The following is a 19,298-nucleotide window of genomic DNA, read 5'->3' as shown; positions in this document are numbered from 1 at the left end:
GATTCTTAGTATAACGGTGACGCCAATGTTACAGTAAAAAAAAAACAACCTCAATGTTATAATGTGTCTATTATAATGTATTTAATTCAATGCATTGCTTACATTACCCTCCAGAAAACATCCTTTTTGATATTTGAGCTGTCTTGGGTTTGTCTATTTTTGTCACAAGTGCTAGGTCCACATTAGGCCACACTGTTGGCTCGACGAACACTCGTAATCGACATTTGAAAGTCATTTAGAAGGGAATGGTTAAGTGATTCTACACCCAGGTAAATACCCATTATGTTCTCATAATTATTTTTTTTTGAATTTGTCTAAGTTAAGAAATATTTCTGCCAGCATGTTAAAACGTTCAAGCATCGACAACGTACTTGGAACAGATCTGTGATGCTGCTGCTACTGCTAACTTTATTCATTATGCATATCCCTGAATAGTCTTAAGGCTATCGTTAATCTGAATGACTGTGAGTAAGAGTAAAGTGATACACTGTTTTCAAAAGCTACCTATTGCAGCATTGTAGCAGTAATTGATTGTAAACATGGAATTTGTCCTCGCACAGTCTTTCAGGTTTCTACTTCCCTTTCCTGTCATGGACCTGTATGAGATCAGAGGAGGCAGCCTGGATGTGATCACAGAGGAAGCCCTCAGCAAAGATGAGACTGAGGAGGTTAGTGTGAGGGGGTCAATAGAGTGTTAACTACCATGTTAATATAAAACACTGTTTGACACATAATGGTATGGTTATAGAGGAATGCCCACAACAAACCATGTTTATTGATTGTGTGTGTGTGTGTGTGTGTGTGTGTGTGTATGACTTTCAACTGTTTTCAGAATGAGATTAGCATTACCCAGAATAAATTGCAAGAGAAGGTTGTGGAGATGGAGAATTTTGCGGGGCATCTGGAGGAAATCTTCCTCACTGTAGAGGTAAATATGTGCCATTTCTCCTCGGGGCCTCAGTTCAATAACTACCCAAACCAGTTCTACGCATTTCTTCCTCTGATGTGTCATCCTCTCCTGGACCCCTTGTGTCTGTGCTGACAATTTAAATAGCAAACAAAATCAGTCTCTCTTCACTGCAGTATTTTAACATGCTACTGTGTGTGCAGGAGAACTTTGGACGTCAGGAGCAGCACTTAGAACAGCACTACAATGACGTGCTACAGACATTGTCTCAGCGGTATGATGAGAGGGCAGCTGAGCTGGAGGAGGAGAAGAAGGGCAAGTTGGAAGCCCTGTACAACCAGCTGCTGGGATGTGGCCGGACACTGGATGCCTCCAAGGAGCTAATTGAGACTGCTCAAGAGATCTACCGCAGCCAGGACAAGAGACTTTTTCTAAGGGTCTGTTGCCTCTTGTTCTTGTGCAGTGTTGGTTGATGCTCTCCAGTTCTCCACGCCAAGTCGAGAGTCATAATACATTTCAGATGCTAGAATGTCTGATGCCAATTTTTGTAATGTAAAACACTGATAATTTTTGCAATGTGAAATATTGAAAAGTATTTATATATTGATTTACTATGTTATTGAACTGCTCTGCTCTAAACTTTGTTGGCAGGCAGTTATGCCCACAGTTAAGAGGTAATACATTATGATGTTGTTCAGAGTGATTAATAAAGCATGTCTGTCACTGGACTAACGCACTCAATCTAATGATACTGGTATTTTAAAAGGCTAAAGATAATGTGTTGGTGACTTACACAAGTTGGTTATACTGTCTTCCACTGCACGTGTTTCTAAAGGAATGTTGTGCGTAGTTTGAAAATTATATTGCACAAATGTAAATGGATAAACTTATCCATCTAATACGGAAGCTATTGAATGGCATGACACCAGGTGATTTACCTTTATGTTAAATCCCCAGTATCTAATGCGTATTTTTATGTATCACCAGAATTGAGGAGTTTGCTAAAGAGAAGATTGACCTCACACTGTCAACATCCCTTGAGTTTAATACACCTCTTGCTGACTTATCAGATGTCAAAACCATGATGGACTCCATCAACATTGTTCCAGGTCTGATGGCTATGCTGCTTTTCTTCCTCAAACATTTAATATGCAATACACGCCAACAGACTGTTTATTTGCACCTATGATGGGTCAAGTTCATAGATAAAAAGCAGTTGATTGTTTTTATCACTTACAGTCCAAGGCAATTTGACTCTTAAATAAACAACCAATTGCTTCTTTAGTTTGAGGCACAAGAGAATAGAAGATTAAACATCTTGAGGGTATTGTGCACTCCATGTGTCCATAATTACAACGTAGCTGTCTGGGGCACAGTGGTTGCCTAGAGACGAGTAACTAGCAATTTACTGCCTTTGTGTGTTTAATTATGGAGTGATCTCCAATGTGTCAATAATTGAGTGGCGCTCTAAATTAAATAACTTGCATACATAACTTGTGGCAAGGTGGCCCAATGGTAAGCACTGTTGCATCACAGCAAGAAGGTCCTGGGTTCGAACCCCAGGCAGTCCCAGGTCCTTTCTGTGTGGAGTTTGCATGTTCTCCCAGTGTCTGCGTGGGTTTCCTCCAGGTGTTCCGGTTTCCTCCCACCATCAAAAAGATATGCACATTAGGGTGAATACTCTTGCCTGTGCTCCTGAGCAAGGCAATAGAAAGAAGAACTGGAGTTGGTGCCTGGGCACTGCAGCTGCCCACTGCTCCTATACAATAGGATGGGTTAAATGCAGAGAACAAATTCCCCACAAGGATTAATCAAGTACACCTCTCATCTCTCTCTCTCTATACATCACTTTTGCCATATGGCTTCTAGAGAAAAATCTTGCTGATAATTGGAGATGACTCATGATTACATATCTCATCTTGAATCACCAACAATTGTCTTGATACATTTGTGATTGTGTATGTGTTTTACATTCCATAGGTTTGATTTACCTCCCAAAAGGACGCATCTGTTATAAAAGAGAATGCATTTTGTAGATATGCATAAAGTAAATATATTACTTATGTGGATGAGAAACATTCACAATTGAAAAGCAGCTTTGCCAAATGAAACCAGCCTTGCTGCTATACTGATATTACAATGAAAGTAATTTTAGATCCCTGTAAGGAGATTCTGATTCTGATTTTCTGCTGATGTCACTCCAGCCCCATCTGCCCCAGTGATCAATCCCCAGATTCCCAATTCTGCCACACAGACATCTTTGCGTGTGTGCTGGAGCCTGTTTTCAGATGATACAGTGGAGTACTACGAACTCTACTACAGGCCCGTGCTGGAGGACACACCAGCAGACAGCATCTGTGGACCGGATGGTATGGAGCAAAAACATTTTAGTTTCACATTGTCTGCTGAGCTGACTCGTTGAGAGTGACTTAGCCTTTTAAATGCAATGTAAAAGTGCTGAAGATTCCTTTTACTGGTTTGTGTGTCCTGTGAAAGACAGCAAAAAACAAATCATATGTTAAATGGTTGCTGTTGACTTCGTCAGTGTCCAAGGTAAAGGCGAAGGAGACCCACTGCACCGTGACAGATCTGCTGCCCAACGCTCAGTATGAGCTCTGGGTGACAGCGACCAACACCACAGGCATCAGCCCAGCGAGTGAGAAGGCCCTATACATGACGGGTAATAAACGCTCCAGCTGTGCCATGACATGATTAGTCATTAAAGTTCGGACGGTTTTAGAAATTGCTCTATTGTCCTGGCGAGACTTCCACTTCAGACTTTGGAGTCATTCCAGACTCACAAGGTTGATGTGATCAGAATAAAACATAAAAACTGCATATTCTTTTTTCCCATAGTGCCCTCACCTCCCATAATAAAGCAGAGGGAGTGCACCAGCTGTCCGGAAGCTGCTCTGATTCGCTGGGAATCTGGAAATACCAATCCTGTCGACTCTTACACAGTGGAGCTCAGTGAGATGGATACAGGTGCTGGACAGAGCAGTATTACCGAGTGAGAACTGTCTTTACCACACACACACACACACACAAACACACACCTACCTCATCACTCATTGTCCGTATCATGCACCCTGTTTACATTTGGCATAAAAATCTGTTGAGTAAATCTGATATCAGATTTAGTCAAACTGCACTAAATTCTAAGTGTAACTATACCAAAGGCACACTGAAGGATTTAAATTCTTGTTCAATGTGTCTCTAGTCTATTTACACACATTTTTATGCTACATGCAAACAGGACTATGGTCCATGAGAAACTGACTCACACTATGCAAGTCTAGTGCCTTTTTTTTTTTCTTAATATGGCTGAATAACCCGTTTTTATGTTGAACAAGAAATATTGCCAGATAGAAGCCCTGATAGGAAATGGCCCATTTGAGCTGCAGAGCTTTGTGTAAGATGTAGTACATGATGTCTTTTCTTTTTACTATGCTGCACATGAATGAAGCTTTTTTTTGTTTCAGCAAATCCATAAACAAGACTCTTTTTGTAATTGCCTGGGACTTTTTAGGTCCCATGGTTTTAGACCTGCTGATTCAAGAGAATATGTCCTTGAAAATTTATTCTTAGCTTTGCCTCTTATGGCACTCAAGACTCAGCTGACATGCAAGTCCCACCATTTGGGGTGATTTTCATTTGATCACTGCAGAAACTAAAATTAAGGAAGACCGACGCTATTGGTATCCCCCCCCCCCCATCAAGCCTTCTAAAGTATGTGCAAAAAGGGTGCCGACAAATGGTCCTCCTTGGCTATCGGAGTTTTCATCTAGCATTTCAGATTTTATTGGATATTGATATTTGGAAGCTTTTCGCTGTTGTAAGAATAGTGCCAACACAAATGTTACCATACTTGTGCCAAATACATTGAAAAGGAACATTATATCCCATTGGTCAATCTCTGCAGGTCCATAGTAGCTGTGCCCACCTGTCAATGTCTGATCCAACTGCAGACAGGAAAACGCTATCTCATCTCTGTCAGAGCAGTCAACATCGGTGGGCCCAGCGACAGGAGTGAAGCCTTTGTAATCTCCACAACAGGTGAGGAGCAATGCAGGTCAGATAAGATGAAATTTAAATGATCCTCGTGGGGAAATTTGATCCTTGCAGTAGCAGATATGCAGCTAAGGGGTAAAAAAGGATATAAATAGAAAAATATCAAAGGGAATATCACAACACAACCCACCTAGCAATACTAGAAATATGTGAGGAAAAGGTTAAGAATATATATAAAGTATTAGCACAGATACAAGGCATGCAAAGCACAGCAGTAAAACCAGCCAACAGCATGAAATGTGTGAATAGGAAGGAATTTAAGTTATATGAATTAAGGAGTATATGTTGGATCCCAACAGCCACAATAAAACCAGTTGTCAATATCCTAGCATCAGAGCCTACCGAGTTAAAAAAAACCAAACTTATGAAATGCTAGACATCTACATGTATGTGTGTGGGGCGGGGGGGACAGGTACATTTTTCCATCTTCTGGAGGATACAGCCCATCCATGCCTGTCTATCTCTGAAGATGGCTTCACCATGTTTTATGGGGATGAGGAGCTGCCGCTAAGTGCTATGGCCTTTGATGACAACACCTTTGCCAGGTTGACTATTCCATTGTTACTAATCTGACAATACAAACTATTATATGAATAACTTTTATATGTATTAACCTTTGAATCAGAATCGCTTTTATTAAAAAAAGTCAGAAAGTTAACACATACAAGGAATCTGACTGGTGTGCTTACAACCCACTAAATGTAACAGCAAAGCTATAGAAAATGTATACATGAAAAAAGTGCAAGTTGACAAGTCAAACAAACTTTAAAACTGCAAGTAAAGAAATGAATACCACTGTGGGGAGCTTTTCAGGGTGCCATGTTGGCTCATATAATCGTGAAATTCACCCATGCACATGCGTGTGTAGATGTGTAGCTGTGCTGGGGGATTTGATACCAGTGCGAGGCAGACATTACTGGGAGGTGGAGGTGGACAATGACACCGAGTTCAGGATCGGAGTTGCATATGAGGACACCCAAAGGAACTCGTATCTTGGAGCAAACACCTCCTCATGGTGCATGAGACACATCCTCACTCCTTCCAGGTACCAGCACGCTAGATATTTGTAGCCTGTTGTAGAATGATCTGATCCTAGTACTGAAAAAATAATCCTGTTTATTGTACTGCCTGAAAAAGGGGAGAATTAATTTCACAGAAATAAACATACTGAGTAAATGCGGTCAATCCATTTCATTTCAGGGTGACTACTATAAAGAAAGTGGGCTAAGACTGTTTTCCATCATTAAACAGCTTCCTAAACAGAATCTGCTGTGCCTTTATGTGCAGATAATTAAGACAATTGGAAGTTGATTCTAATTCATGCAGAGAAGCCCATAGAATATCTATTACCTTATAGCTGTTGCTATAGTAACTATTCTTAGATCAAGGCAGCCGGCAGGACAATTAGACTATCGATTTTTGACAGCTCATTCAAGGCTTATCACACAAACTTTGAGAATGCTTTACATTCTGCATGTCAACATCATCCTATGTGGCTCAGCCTGCACAGAACCTGACAACACGCACTCCTTCGATCCTATTTCACAGGCATGATACCACTCGTTCCGCAACAATTCAGCCATTTACAACACAAATCGCTTTGAGAACATTATTCTGAAACGCATAAGAAGTGGTATTAATTCCAGCAGATGTTTTCGATCTACTCCTGTTTATTTTCACTGCTTGGAGGCTGGGAATTTACTGGACCTGTGAGGCATGTGGTGCGTGTGGCATCATGACTTTCCAACTCTCTCCTTAGGCACAAGTACGAGTTTCTGCATAACGGTTGGAGCCCTGACCTTAGAATCACAGTGAACCCAGTGCGGATTGGAGTGGCACTGGACTATGAGAGGGGGACGCTGTCCTTCTTCAATGTCAATCTACAACAACACCTTTACACCTTCCACTGTCACTTCCAAAATTATGTGCATCCCTGCTTTGCCTTGGACAACCCAGGAGCTCTCACTGTGCACAATGGCATAGAAACTCCAGAGTACATGCTTATCTGACAAGTAATGGTTGTATTCCAGAGTCCTCTACACATAATATGACCCATAGATGGTTTTAAGTGTAATTTAGAACTTTGTATGAAGACCATCACTGAAAAGACAGAAAACTAAAAAATTATTCCAGAAGAAACTGTGTCAAAGACCGTTTATTACAATACAAAAAAAAAAGTTGGTAAAAAATGCAAAAAAGACAAAACAAAACATGAAAATGTATGACAGAGGTCATGATTTTCAATTTTTTTTATTACAGTATTCCATGGGAACAGGCATACACCATTTTCCAAGATAAGAAAAAAGCTCCGCTGAATCTTACAATATGTATATGTATCTATCATCATCAGCAACTGGTGCAAAGCAAGTGATGGAAATCCAAAAGACTGGACTCATTTATGGACAAAATATATTTTGAGAATTGAAATAAAAAAGGGTCTTTAATGAAAATGTGTCAGTTACTTTAGAACTGCAGTCATGTCTGAAGGGGTTCTTGGTTTTGAGAGCTTTGTTGATGTACAAAGATCTAGAATCTGGACTGTGGGTGGCCAATGCAGTGGGAGAGATTTGAGGGAGATTTAGGAGGGGTGGTTATGAGTTAGCGGTCTTACTGCTGCGTGTCCTCTCCTCCTCTTCATCGGAGGAATCTCCTCCGTATGGCACTAGCCCTGACGCATCCTCAAGCACTTTACATTTCTTCTCACACACCTCTTGAACACCTGTGAGGGCACAATAAAATGGACACGGAGAAAAAGAGAAAGAATGGGGGAGATTTAGGAGAGGCAGGGGGACAGGGTGAGAGGAAAAAAAAGAACCAAACAAAAAAAGATAACCCATTGAGGAGCCCCAAAGTTAGCGGTGGTTTTGAGTTGGTTTGATCCACAGCCAGGGGAGGGGGGATATCAAATGAAACGGCAGCAGAGCACACATCCATAACAGGCAGGTCCATGGAAACATGTTGAGAGAGAAAACAAGGGAAAGACAAAGAACATATACAGGAAGAACATGTTAGTGGATTCTACCAGCTGAGGGAATCAAATAGGTCTCCACTATGCTCCCAATCCTCCACGGGGTGGGGGAGAAGCCATTTCACACAACTCCATAGATAAAATGTCTGACTACTTGGGTCGGACAAGGTCAAGTGTGATACATACCCACTGGTGCGGTGTTGCAAGGCATTTTGGCTGGAGGTTCCGGCAAGGCGTCTCTCGGCCGTTTGCGTGCAGCAGAAAGAGGGGCCACAATGGGAGGCGGCGGTGGAGGCATCAGCATACTAAAGAGAGCAAGGGGAGCATCAAATGACAGCTGCCACAACAAACATTCAGGGAGTTTGCCACTCAACGTAGAAGAAATCTTGAGAAGTACCTTTCTTGTCCTTTCTCCTCTGCAACGCTGAAGGTGGGAAGTGGCAACTCCTGAGTAGCAGGGGCTTCAGAGGAGCTGCTGGCAGACTAGAATGGGAAAATGAATTAAGGATTTCCAGAAAAAAAAAAACTAAACTTACCAATCATCATCTCCTCTTTTTTTTTTGGACCCCCCCCCCCCTGTTCTCCCCAATTGTATCCGGCCAATTACCCTACTCTTCCAAGCCATCCCAGTCGCTGCTCAACCCCCTCTGTCGAGGGCTGCAGACTACCATGTCTCCTCCGATACATGTAGAGTCACCAGCTGCTTCTTTTCACCTGACAGTGAAGAGTTTTGCCAGGGGGGCATAGCGCGTGAGAGGATCACGCTATTCCCCCCAGTTCCCCCTCCCCCCGAACAGGCGCCCCGACCGACCAGAGGAAGCGCGAGTGCAGCGACCAGGACACATATCCACATCTGGCTTCCCAACCACAGACACGGCCAATTGTATCTGTAGGACGCCTGACCAAGCCGGAGGTAACACGGCAATCAACTTATCAATCATCTTCTGGAGAGAAGGGTTGGGCCAAAGCATCAAGAAATGTGAATGTGTCTACAATGAGTATGTCACTTTCATTTCACCTGTTCTTTCTCAGCCGCCTCCTGGAAGTGGCGTTTTGGACTTCCTGACTCTGGGGGACTGCTTGAGGATCCTTCAGGTTCCGTTGTGTCACTGCTCCCAGGATCCTTGGGCACAAAAGAAACAAATGGATGTTATGGCAGGCTTTTAAATATAGAAGCTAACCACCGGCTTTTACAGATCTGCCATGTCCACAGAATTTACAAAGCTTGATAAGCCAATATGAGCTAGAATTTAATGTCAACAATCTGTTGTCTTGTCTTTAAGTATTTTAGTTTTTTGGTGTGGAATATACATACCTGGACCATATACGGATGCGGTTTCCTAGGACACACAGGATACTGAACCATTGCCTGAGAAGATTGAGGAGTTGTCGACAGGTTAGAATGACTTGGGGGACCATTTGCATTACTCCAATAACCACTGGCTCCTGGGTACGCTGAATAGCTGCCAGCATACCCATTTGCTGGGTAGTTATACCAGGATCCCTGGCTAGAGTAATTGCTATTAGGTGGAAATCCATGTGCTGCGTATGCTGAAATGAAAGTATAGAACATGGAGTTAATGGCACATATCGCATAGATCGTTAACAGGGTTTTTGAAAACTGACCTACTATTCCAACCTATTGTTGAGCCACTAAAGACATCAGGAGAGGATTAATTACCCCAAGAAGAATGCATTAAAATGGCTAGTAATTGATCATGGGTGAGCCTGATAGAATTTGTTTGTTTAGTTAGGAAAGTAAAGGAATGCTTACGTTGGGTGGAGCCGGTGGCTGTGTAGATGGACATCATGCGGCTGTGTTCAGCTCTCACCTAAGAACCAAAAGTCAACAGCAAATCTCAGTGAGGATATAAAGAAAACTACAGACTATATACAAAAACTACATTCCACAAAGTACAGGAATATGAAACGATTTTTGTTTAACTATTGAGTAACATTGTGGGTAGGTGCAGAGCGCTCAAAATCTATCTCTGGAGATCAGGTGGTTCACGCTACCATGCTTGCTCTTGGAGGTGGGTATCGGTGAGAACTACATGCTTCAATAGTTTCACCTTCTTATACCTCCTATTAGAATGTCAGTTCAGAATTATGTTAAATGTTGTGAAGAAGGTATTAACTTACAGTTTCCAGCAGACTTTCAGTGAGCTTCTTTGCTGCCTCCAAACCAGCTGCATTTGGGTGACTATAAGACGTAAGGGAATGTTGTTAAGCTAGATAAAATGTACTCAAAGAACAACAGAAAATGAGAGTGATTTTAAGATCATTGGTACAAGCTTATGTCAATCAATAGTGCAAGGTGAGTGTAGAGTATCATTTACATTACCTGATGTAGACATAAAGAGGCTCAAAGGACTCTCGTTTTGACGCTTGTTCAATGTAGCCAGATCCCTTTCCCCGGAGGAATACTCTCGCACCCGTCTCTGTCTGGATGTGACCCAGGTAAGACCCACCTGGACCCTCAACTTTCTCATTTACGTTGAATGAGGGCAACGCCTGGTCCAGACCAACAAAGATCTTTGTATGCACAAAACTCTGTAAAGTAGTGGAAAATATGACTTGTTTTAAGTTGTCATAAAGACATAAAAAACACTGTTGTGTCTAGTAAAACAAGTGTTGTAAGCAGATGCAGTAATCAAAGCCTTTTCTCTGTAGGCCATGGTCGTTCTTTCTGCTACTCAATCTGGGAGGTGGGTATCGGTGAAGGCCAAATGGTCTTAACTAGCCTCACCTCAGTTACCTCCATTAGAATTGGGAGATTGGAATCAGCTAAATAAGATTGATGTACTTGAAAATAGCATAGTGCATTCAAGCCTCGGGATAATAGATTTAGGGATGCACAATTAATTGTGTAGGACGATCTCTCTAGATTTTACTCTCCTTGGTTTAAAAAAACAAAATCACATGATGCAGTTATGTAAAGGTATTTATATAGACAGAGAGCGAGAGAGAGATTTGTTTTTGGAAAATAATCCACCCCCTCACTTCTGCCTAAGAGCCTCACAGACATGCAAACTGATTGACAGCAAGTGGGGACCAATGGAGACACCGGCTTGCAAAGAACTCTCCTGATTGGCTGATAAGGAGATGGTACATAGACAATTCTTTGTTTACAGCACCTAGGACGGCCACAGAAACCTTTTTTTTTCTCAGTGCATCTACTTACGTGATAGCTGTTGGAATGTATTAAGGGTCTGCCCAAATACTATAGTGTTCTAAATAAAAATCGCTGATAGCCACTTCATTTTCATTAGGAATACCTTAACTATTAAAACATGTCTTCCAACTTGCTTTATCCAAACAGGCAGTCATGTTTATATTCCTAAGCTTTTCACAATCTGCACTGTAATCTCTTGAACTCAGTGTGTAGTTTATTCATCTTCATGAGCAAACATACAGAAGACAGCTAAGCAGTCTGCTTGCTCATGTGCCACAGAGGAGAAGTAGCCAGGTTCTTAAACTCTGGATAAGAAATAGTCGAGTTAAGAGTCTGAATCAGTCAGTCAGACTGAATGAGTGTTATCTTTAATCAATGATTTAGATGAGTAATGGACAGACCCACTGTTAACAGAGGCAACTTTATTATCAAAATATGAAACTAGAAACCTTAAGAATAATAGCAAAAAAAAAAAAAACCCGATGGCATAAAAAATAACTGCACAAAGTAGAAAATAACTGCACAAAGGGCATCATTATTTATTTCATACATACGTGCACACATACTCAAGACATTCACTCCTCCTTTACCCAAAGCAGGGTTTGCATCTCACAGGGGTCAACCGCATCCACCTCACCCTCCTATAACCTTGGTTCATATCTTGCCCCAACACTGACCACTCACTCACATCCACCCATACATTTATGCAAATGGCCCTTACCCTAAATGGGGCGACCATTCCCCCTTTACATATGCACACACTTATTCCATGAGTATGCCGATCACTCAAATGCTGACTGACTGTTATAGCACCCAGTCCTCTCCCAAATACATAAACATCTATGAAGGAACATTGAAAAGTACATGTTCATCAAACCCCTACAAGCACAGTGAAATCACAGCCGCAATCTCAAGGTAAGGCTCAGTATGTCAAAATCTGTTCCCCACACAAAGGGGTGTAATAATGGTGATTACTAAACATGAACACAGTATTACCTTGAACAAATCAACATTATCAATTAACCTTAAAGTAAACACAATTTAAGAGGAACCTGTACATTCAAAAGACCACCAGTAAGGACAGATGCAAAACATAATTTTGTTACAACCAAGGGAATTGGTTTGTGGAGTAACTGCAGTGATGAGCTGAAAACATGTGGTAATTTATCTGAACTAAAAACATTCCTCAGAAACAAAATATTGAACGTTTATAAGATGGACCAGTGACCAGTTTTATTTTTATTTATTTTATTTTTTTTGTCCAAATGGGTTGATTTGTTTGAGTCGACTGAGATAGATATCACGGACACTGATGGCTTTAAATTGAGCATTCATTTTCTATCATCAATGCATGAATAGTATAAGGGGGTAGGCCTAGCAAAGTTCTCAATATCTTCTTGCCTCTTTTGAACATGATCATTGAGTTGCTTATTTGTCGCTAATGATTTGTTTGTTTGTTTTTATTGCTGATATGTTTTCCTTAACATGTTCAGTAAAGTTGATTGATTGATTAACATGACTATCAGCTTACCCCTGAATGTGGAGCTGCAGGACGATGTCCCTGGGTTGACACTGAATTAGTGTGGGGTGTCCGTGGCACCGATGGTGGAATGACGGCCCGTGGGGGTTGGGGGTAGATTGTGAGAGGGGGTATCACGGGCACCTGCTGTCCTGATGCTGCCGACGCCCTCAACAAATCCTCTGAGATAATCTCTTTTATCCTCATCACAGCCTCTGATTTTGCAGAATAAAAGCAGAGTGTTTGGACACTATCTTCATACTTAATCTATGAGCCAAAAACCAGCACAGTGGGTATGGTAAGAATTAAAAGAAAATTCTAATTTGTTAAGAACTTCCAGTGTCAATGAGCTTTAGACTGTTTCAACACTGCGGTTATGTGATTAATTTAGTCAAAATTTTTTACATGAAACACCAAGAAGAAGGAAAAAAAATACCCACTTTAGACCTGCCAAAGCCAAAGTATTGCAAGGAGTAATGAAAAAAATGCTATACTTATACAACTGTTCCATGCGAAAAAGTAAAAGCATTAGTATCGGCAACTTATATGGAATGAAATTAATAAACAAAAAGCTGGCTATATTACTTTTTATGGCATAACGATGTTTGGCGGTGGCATTTATTTTTTTCCAAACATTACATTGCGATGTGACTTCTTAGTTATTGAACTGTCCATTCAACAGCTTTCATCCAATTTTCTGTATTTTTTTTTTTTTTTACTGCTGTAATTTGCAAATGCAACAAACAAAACACGCAAATTCGCTGACATCAGACTTAAAAGCCTTTGTGGGCTCTGACTAGAACACAATAAAATACTGTTAAATTTTGTTGTACCAAATCCCAAGAATTACCAACCCTATACAAAAGCCTGATACAAAGTAAACAATCACTTACTATCCACCTGCTCCTGGTTTTTTCCCTGTACGTGCAAATACAAAGGCCTCTCTCTAAAATAAAAAAAAAACAGGTTAGGATATGACACGTACAACACAGGTCTTGTGCAGCCCCTTCAGAATGTTGTAGCTTATTCCATCATTACAAAAAAACTTAACTGATTCTTTGGCTTATTTACATATCTGCACTAGCTGCAAAATTATAAGTATTGAATAAAAGGGAAAATTTGTTGGGGCAATGGTGGAAGCTGCTTGATAAATTGATTTGATAATGACCACTGTAATTGCAATGATTTGTTAGAACATTTTTTTGCTACCATTGGTTGAGTTAAATGAAACTGGGCAAAATTTCAAGCATGTAAAAAAAAAATTCAGTGCAAGAATTACAAATGCCAGGATTTCCATTTCTAATATTTTCATAGTAATCGGATTACAACTGAGCAATACATACACTCCTTTTCCCTTCTCAGTTTCCAACATGTAGTGACCTTTTGTTGAGACAGCAGCTCCACTACATCGGCGAATCTGAAAGAGGCAAAACATAAAACGTGATTTTGAAATTGTGGTTTTCAAGAAGAAAATACAACCCCAAAACAAAATTCACCTTTAAGTGTTTTAATTTTTTTGCCATGTCACCTATTTTCATTCTAGCTTTAGTTCCACATCCATATTGCTGGAAAAGAATTCTTTTAAAAATGTTAAAATGCAATGTTCGGAGGAGAATAATTGTCAAGATGACCCATTTCGATTATGATAATAATGGTATAATTTCAGGGGATCTAAGATGATTCAACTGCTACCTCTTGCCCACAGGAAAATTTGTAATTTCTGATAATGTGCTATACAAATAAAATGGACTTTACTTGACTTGCTTTTGAATAACTTCTTGGTTTGAATGGTTTCTTTAAATAGCACCTGCAGTCATCTTGAATTCATTTCAAATGTCTGCCTTGCATCTAAGAAGTCAATAAGTGATTTCCCCCTGCAAAAATTGTCAATAAATATTTTTCTTCATTATTTCCACACAGTCTCAACTTCTCAGTGAAATGTTCAATCTGTCACTGTGGGTGTGCGCTAATTCAAACCAACCTCCCCCGCTTGCCTGTTTTTTTTGGGGGGGGGGTATTGACAGTTTCAGCTTTCATTTCACAGTCAGTGGAGTAAGACAGGAAATAGGGGACAGATGGCAATGCAGGTGACGATAAATCTGAACCTGAGAGGGAAAGACAACACAATAGCATTTCCCCAACAGCTTATAAGCTTAACTTTCATAGTAGTTTACTGAAACATGTAGGAACATTTTAAAGTCATATTTTTCTCTTCTGATGATTTCTGGGAGTTTAAGTAAATGCACGACCACCATCTGCATTTTTTCTGATCAAAAGAATCTAGTAAATTAAGGCAATTAGTTTGCTTGAACAAAAATATAGATACTTTTTTGTGAAAGCAACTTAATATGCGTTTTCTTCTCTAACAATAATCATGGCTTAACATAATGTCATTCATTTTAGCTCATTTTCTCAATAGGTGTTGAAGTTACTCCAAATATGGAGGGGCACAGTCACTCATGTGACAAGATTGAAAATGGTGCTGTACTATGGCGACTCCCTACGAGCTGCTCCCGCTTTGTTGTTTGTTTTCGTGTTGACTATAAATCTAAACCCAGTGTGCCTATCAACACCTCTCCCTCTGTTCCAGATGAGCTTAACAACTATTAAGCCCACTTTGAAGCTCACAACTTGGACCCAGCGACAGCATCACGGTGCCCACCCAATAAAGTCGATCTAGAGGTGACAGAGGCTGATGCGAGTAAAACTTTTAAAAAGGTCAAGGCTCGTAAAACTGCTGGCCCAGACGGCATCCCCTTCCCATGTCCTCAAGGCATGTTTCACTCAGCTATCAGTTTTTTACTGACATTTTTAACCTGCCCCTATCAGTGTGTGCTTCCACTGTGCTTTAAGAAAAAAAAAAACATTGAGCCTGTACCTAAGAAAACATCTGTCTCTTGCCGTAATGATCACTGACCTGTTGCTTTCACCACTATTATTATGACGTGCCTGGAAAGATTGGTTATATCATAAATAAAATGTAACATTCCTGCTACCCTTGACCCATTACAGTTTGCCTAATGTTTCAACAGATCTGTAGATAACACTAGCTCACTTCAGAATCATGTTTATTGGCTATGTAGGTTTGCACATACATGGAATTTGACTCCGGTTTCGTGGCTCTCTCAGGGTACTTAACATAGAATAACAACACGAAAACACAACACTCTTCAGACATATACACAAGGATTGACCTATACAGGTGAAATAAGAGGTAATAAAGTGCAATGGTGCAGAGAATATATCAGAGATGCTGAAATAGATGTTAGCAGGTTACTTACATACATGCCTGAGGTAGATGGACATGACAGAATGTACCAGTATATGTACAGTGTACAGTATATACAAAAAGGTTGGATTTATTTGACAGTGTTAAGCGTTAATTTGAATGACAGCCCGCAGAAAGAAACTGTTTTTAAATCTGGTTGTTTTGGGGTAGAGTGCTCACTTGATCTGCATACTGCTCTAGTACGGCTTGAAAAGAAAAATACCTATGTCACAATGTTGTTTATTGATTACAGTTCTGCTTTTAATACAATTGTACAATCCAAACTGGTGCTGAAACTCTGGGCGGCTCTATCTGTTATTTCCTGACAGGCAGGCCCCAGACTGAAAATAGGTAGAACATACTCATCTACATTAGTTCTTAGAACAGGCATGCCTCAGAGCTGCCGTCTCAGTCCCTTATTGTAGAGTCTGTTTACAGACAACTGTGTTGCCAAATATGTTCAACGACAGCATTTGCAGATGACACCACAGTGATTGGACTAATAAGTGACAGTGATGAGAGGGCCTATATAAGCGAAGTGAAAGATTTAATTATGTGGTGCCATGATAACAACCTCTCTCTAAATGTCAATAAAGACAAAAACCATTGTTGACTTTAGAAATATCAGAGACAATCACATTCTTATTTCCACCAATGGGTCATCTGTTGAAACTGTGGACAGTTTTAGATTTCTCAGTTTACACTTCACAGACACCCTCACATGGTCTCTCAACACCAATTGCACCCTGAAGAAGGCACAGTAGAGACTGTATTTTCTGGAGCAAAAGTTTTGGTATGAGTACCAAAACTTTTATGCTTTGACAGGCTGTATTACAGTGTAGTTAGGCAACATGACTGCAGACTGCTTCAAAGGACTGTGAAGACAGCTGCAAAAATCACTGGCATGGAACTACCACAACTTATAATAGCTACATCACTCGAGCAAAAGGAAAGCCCAAAACATCACTAAGGACACCAGCCACCCCACTCATGCTATTATCGCTCCTTCCATCTAAAAAACATTACCGGAGTAGCAAATCACACACATCCCATCTCAGTAATAGTTTCTTTCCACAGGCAGTCAGGTTGCTGAACAGCTGACGCACCCATATGCACCTAACATTGTTGTGTTATCGTGTGGTACTGTTTTTTGGGGATATTGTGTCCTTTGTTCTTGTGTCCTTTGTGTTAAAGCAGAGAGCACAATAATTTCATTGTATTCTGCACATGACAATAAAGTTGAATTTGAACTCATACAAAGTAAACAATTCTTAAACTACATTTCATTTACCTCCTGCTGTGTTTTGCCTTTCGTAAGCAGGTCCCTACAGTTTATTGGTACATCATTTATGTCCACCTCTGTAACCACCATCTCTTCTGTAGTTGTGGGATCTGGCACATTTGGAGTGGTCTAAATGACAGATATCAAACAACAGAAGAAAAAAAAACATAAGCATATTTAGTATCTACAAACAGGAAATTCAACTGTTACTCACTGTGGATTACTAAAAATTAGCCACCTTTGCAAGTAAAGGTGGGGGAGTCATCAGTTTCCCTTTCGCCATCAACATGGCATTGATTTTCGCAGCCATGGCCGCAGCCATTTCAACTCCTCCCTGAGGTGCTGGCTTTTCCCCTTCAGGTATCACGGACCCAGGAGATGAGTGAGGGGGCTGACCATAAGAAACACCAGTGTTGGAGCCTGTGGTTGTGGCTGATGCTGATGAGACACAATGAGCGACATTTCCATCGCTGCCCTGCTGCCGAACAGCTACAGTCTGTGTAGGTTGGGCGGGCTGATCCCATCGGCTACTTAAGCACCTGAGAAAAATCAGAATCAGTTTATTTGGCCAAGTATGTGAAGAACTACAAATACAGGGAATTTGACTCTGGTTCCTCCATTGCTCTCCATGTACTTATACAGAATAGACAGAGATAAGAAAAAGATAACAGGATAGACATTAGTATTTAACCATTATGAAGAGATATAGATGTATATCGAAAGTATATTATAAAAATGAGAGGGGGAAAAAGTTTTAAAAAGTTTAAACATAATGGCACATTAAATTTTTTGTAAATATATTAGCGTTAAAATACATTGGCGTTAAGTGTAGGCAACACAATTTTCAGACACACGACGATTCATTCAATTTTGAATTTATCACAACATAATTTCGTGTTAAAGCGAAATTTGCAAGGACTTAACTGACATTCTCGGATAGTTCACGTTAGCGCTAACCCAGGTATTTGTCGCCGTTGACGATAACTACTACCGAACCAACCGAAGCAATAAGTCACTTGTATGCGTGATCGTGATAAAAGTACGAAATGAGAGTTGACTTTTACAGCTATCCTCGTTGAATTTCCTTAATTGTCTAAGTTGCTGTCCCGAAGCGAGGCTATAGCAATAGCTGACGCTATCTTACCTTGTTAGTGTCAACAATGAGCAACTGCTTTGCTTAACTTAACATGTACTCACTATTACGAGTTACCAAGTTCGAAATTTAAAAGAATTAATTACATAACTGTGTGAAATAGGTGAGGACACATGGATTACCCTGATACACAAACAGCATCTTAAATGTAATAATGGCTTAGAAGTGCGCTAGCAATACGTCGCCAAGTAGCCACAGTTAGCAGGCCAACGCAACGACAACGTGCATGCTAACGCTAGTAGGGACAGTTACGACAAGGCTAGCGTTAGCTGACGGCTGCTAGCTGACTAGTTAATGATAGTGATGGTGTCGTTTGCTCGCTCGCTTAAGTTACTTAACACCAGTTAATCAAAACAAAACTAGAATAAATTGAAACTCACGGTGTTTGTCCAGTCATTCCTGAAGACATAGCACCACGCTCTCGAGTCTGCAATTGAAAAAAAAATTTTATCAAAAATTAGTTAACACTGTACATCGGCCATCTACACTTTCACCGCCGGCGATGTCTTTTGACGTCGTGTCGCAAAAGTCTGACCAAATTACGGCATCCAGTCGTAAAGCAGTTATGTAACTTGATTTGTGTTTCGCGGCTGTCGGCCGTGGTTAACTCATCCGCTGGGAAATGCGTTTGACTCGTCAATATACACTCTTAATTATGCCGTTTGTTTTCTCAGTGCGTGCTGTGTAGAATTGCGAGAAAAATATCAGTAAATGTGTAAATAGCCACCTACCACTAGAAAACCACGCTAGCTTGTATCTCCACAGACGGCAATGCTTTCAAGCTGATGATTTCTAATATTGTCCTCATGAAGTCGTGTTGATGTTTGAGCTGGCCAAGACGACCACTTTCTAGTTGCGCTTCTCCAAAAGTCATCCAGACCCAGAGAGATTCAAGTGGTTGTCGAGAATCAAAAAGAATCAGTGTTGTGATGTGGCGACTACATGTTCCAAAAAT

The 19,298-nt window shown here is 40.6% G+C and overlaps 2 protein-coding genes across 2 annotated transcripts; one reads left to right on the top strand and one right to left on the bottom strand.

Annotated features, from left to right (window-relative positions):
- The first annotated feature begins 9 nt into the window (after positions 1–9).
- On the top strand, positions 10–7,009 carry LOC130111380 (fibronectin type III and SPRY domain-containing protein 2). Its single transcript, XM_056278553.1, has 13 exons — positions 10–269; positions 561–668; positions 833–928; positions 1,111–1,344; positions 1,559–1,581; positions 1,895–2,016; positions 3,112–3,276; positions 3,453–3,587; positions 3,764–3,917; positions 4,830–4,963; positions 5,391–5,523; positions 5,847–6,023; positions 6,738–7,009. The coding sequence occupies exons 2-13, from the start codon at positions 591–593 to the stop codon at positions 6,985–6,987; spliced, it is 1,701 nt and encodes a 566-aa protein (XP_056134528.1). The 5' UTR covers positions 10–269; positions 561–590; the 3' UTR covers positions 6,988–7,009.
- A 22-nt stretch (positions 7,010–7,031) lies between these two features.
- Positions 7,032–18,855, bottom strand: LOC130111379 (KH homology domain-containing protein 4-like). The gene is made up of 14 exons (XM_056278552.1): positions 18,724–18,855; positions 17,429–17,729; positions 17,200–17,319; positions 13,984–14,057; positions 13,534–13,586; positions 12,653–12,855; positions 10,291–10,499; positions 10,089–10,149; positions 9,721–9,778; positions 9,262–9,497; positions 8,965–9,069; positions 8,344–8,429; positions 8,133–8,251; positions 7,032–7,697 (listed from the first exon to the last, which is right to left on the bottom strand). Exons 1-14 carry the CDS (start codon positions 18,750–18,752, stop codon positions 7,570–7,572), a joined length of 1,782 nt encoding a protein of 593 aa, XP_056134527.1. The 5' UTR covers positions 18,753–18,855; the 3' UTR covers positions 7,032–7,569.
- Between the last annotated feature and the right edge of the window lie 443 nt (positions 18,856–19,298).

The sequence above is a fragment of the Lampris incognitus genome, chromosome 4 (assembly GCF_029633865.1).
Source record: "Lampris incognitus isolate fLamInc1 chromosome 4, fLamInc1.hap2, whole genome shotgun sequence".
NCBI classification, from domain to species: Eukaryota; Metazoa; Chordata; class Actinopteri; order Lampriformes; family Lampridae; genus Lampris; species Lampris incognitus.
Note: the sequence above shows the minus strand (reverse complement) of the source record. Positions and strands in the feature narration are given on the sequence as shown.

Coding starts and splice junctions, on each gene's coding strand:
- LOC130111380 (XM_056278553.1), top strand. CDS start 591: ATGGACCTGTATGAGATCAGAGGAGGCAGCCTGGATGTGATCACAGAG. Junction 4,964..5,390: donor CTTTGTAATCTCCACAACAG/GTGAGGAGCAAT, acceptor CGGGGGGGACAG/GTACATTTTTCCATCTTCTG. Junction 5,524..5,846: donor GATGACAACACCTTTGCCAG/GTTGACTATTCC, acceptor ATGCGTGTGTAG/ATGTGTAGCTGTGCTGGGGG.
- LOC130111379 (XM_056278552.1), bottom strand. CDS start 18,752: ATGTCTTCAGGAATGACTGGACAAACACC. Junction 13,587..13,983: donor ACTGAGAAGGGAAAAGGAGT/GTATGTATTGCT, acceptor TTTTTATTTTAG/AGAGAGGCCTTTGTATTTGC. Junction 12,856..13,533: donor AAACCAGGAGCAGGTGGATA/GTAAGTGATTGT, acceptor CTGCAAAATCAG/AGGCTGTGATGAGGATAAAA.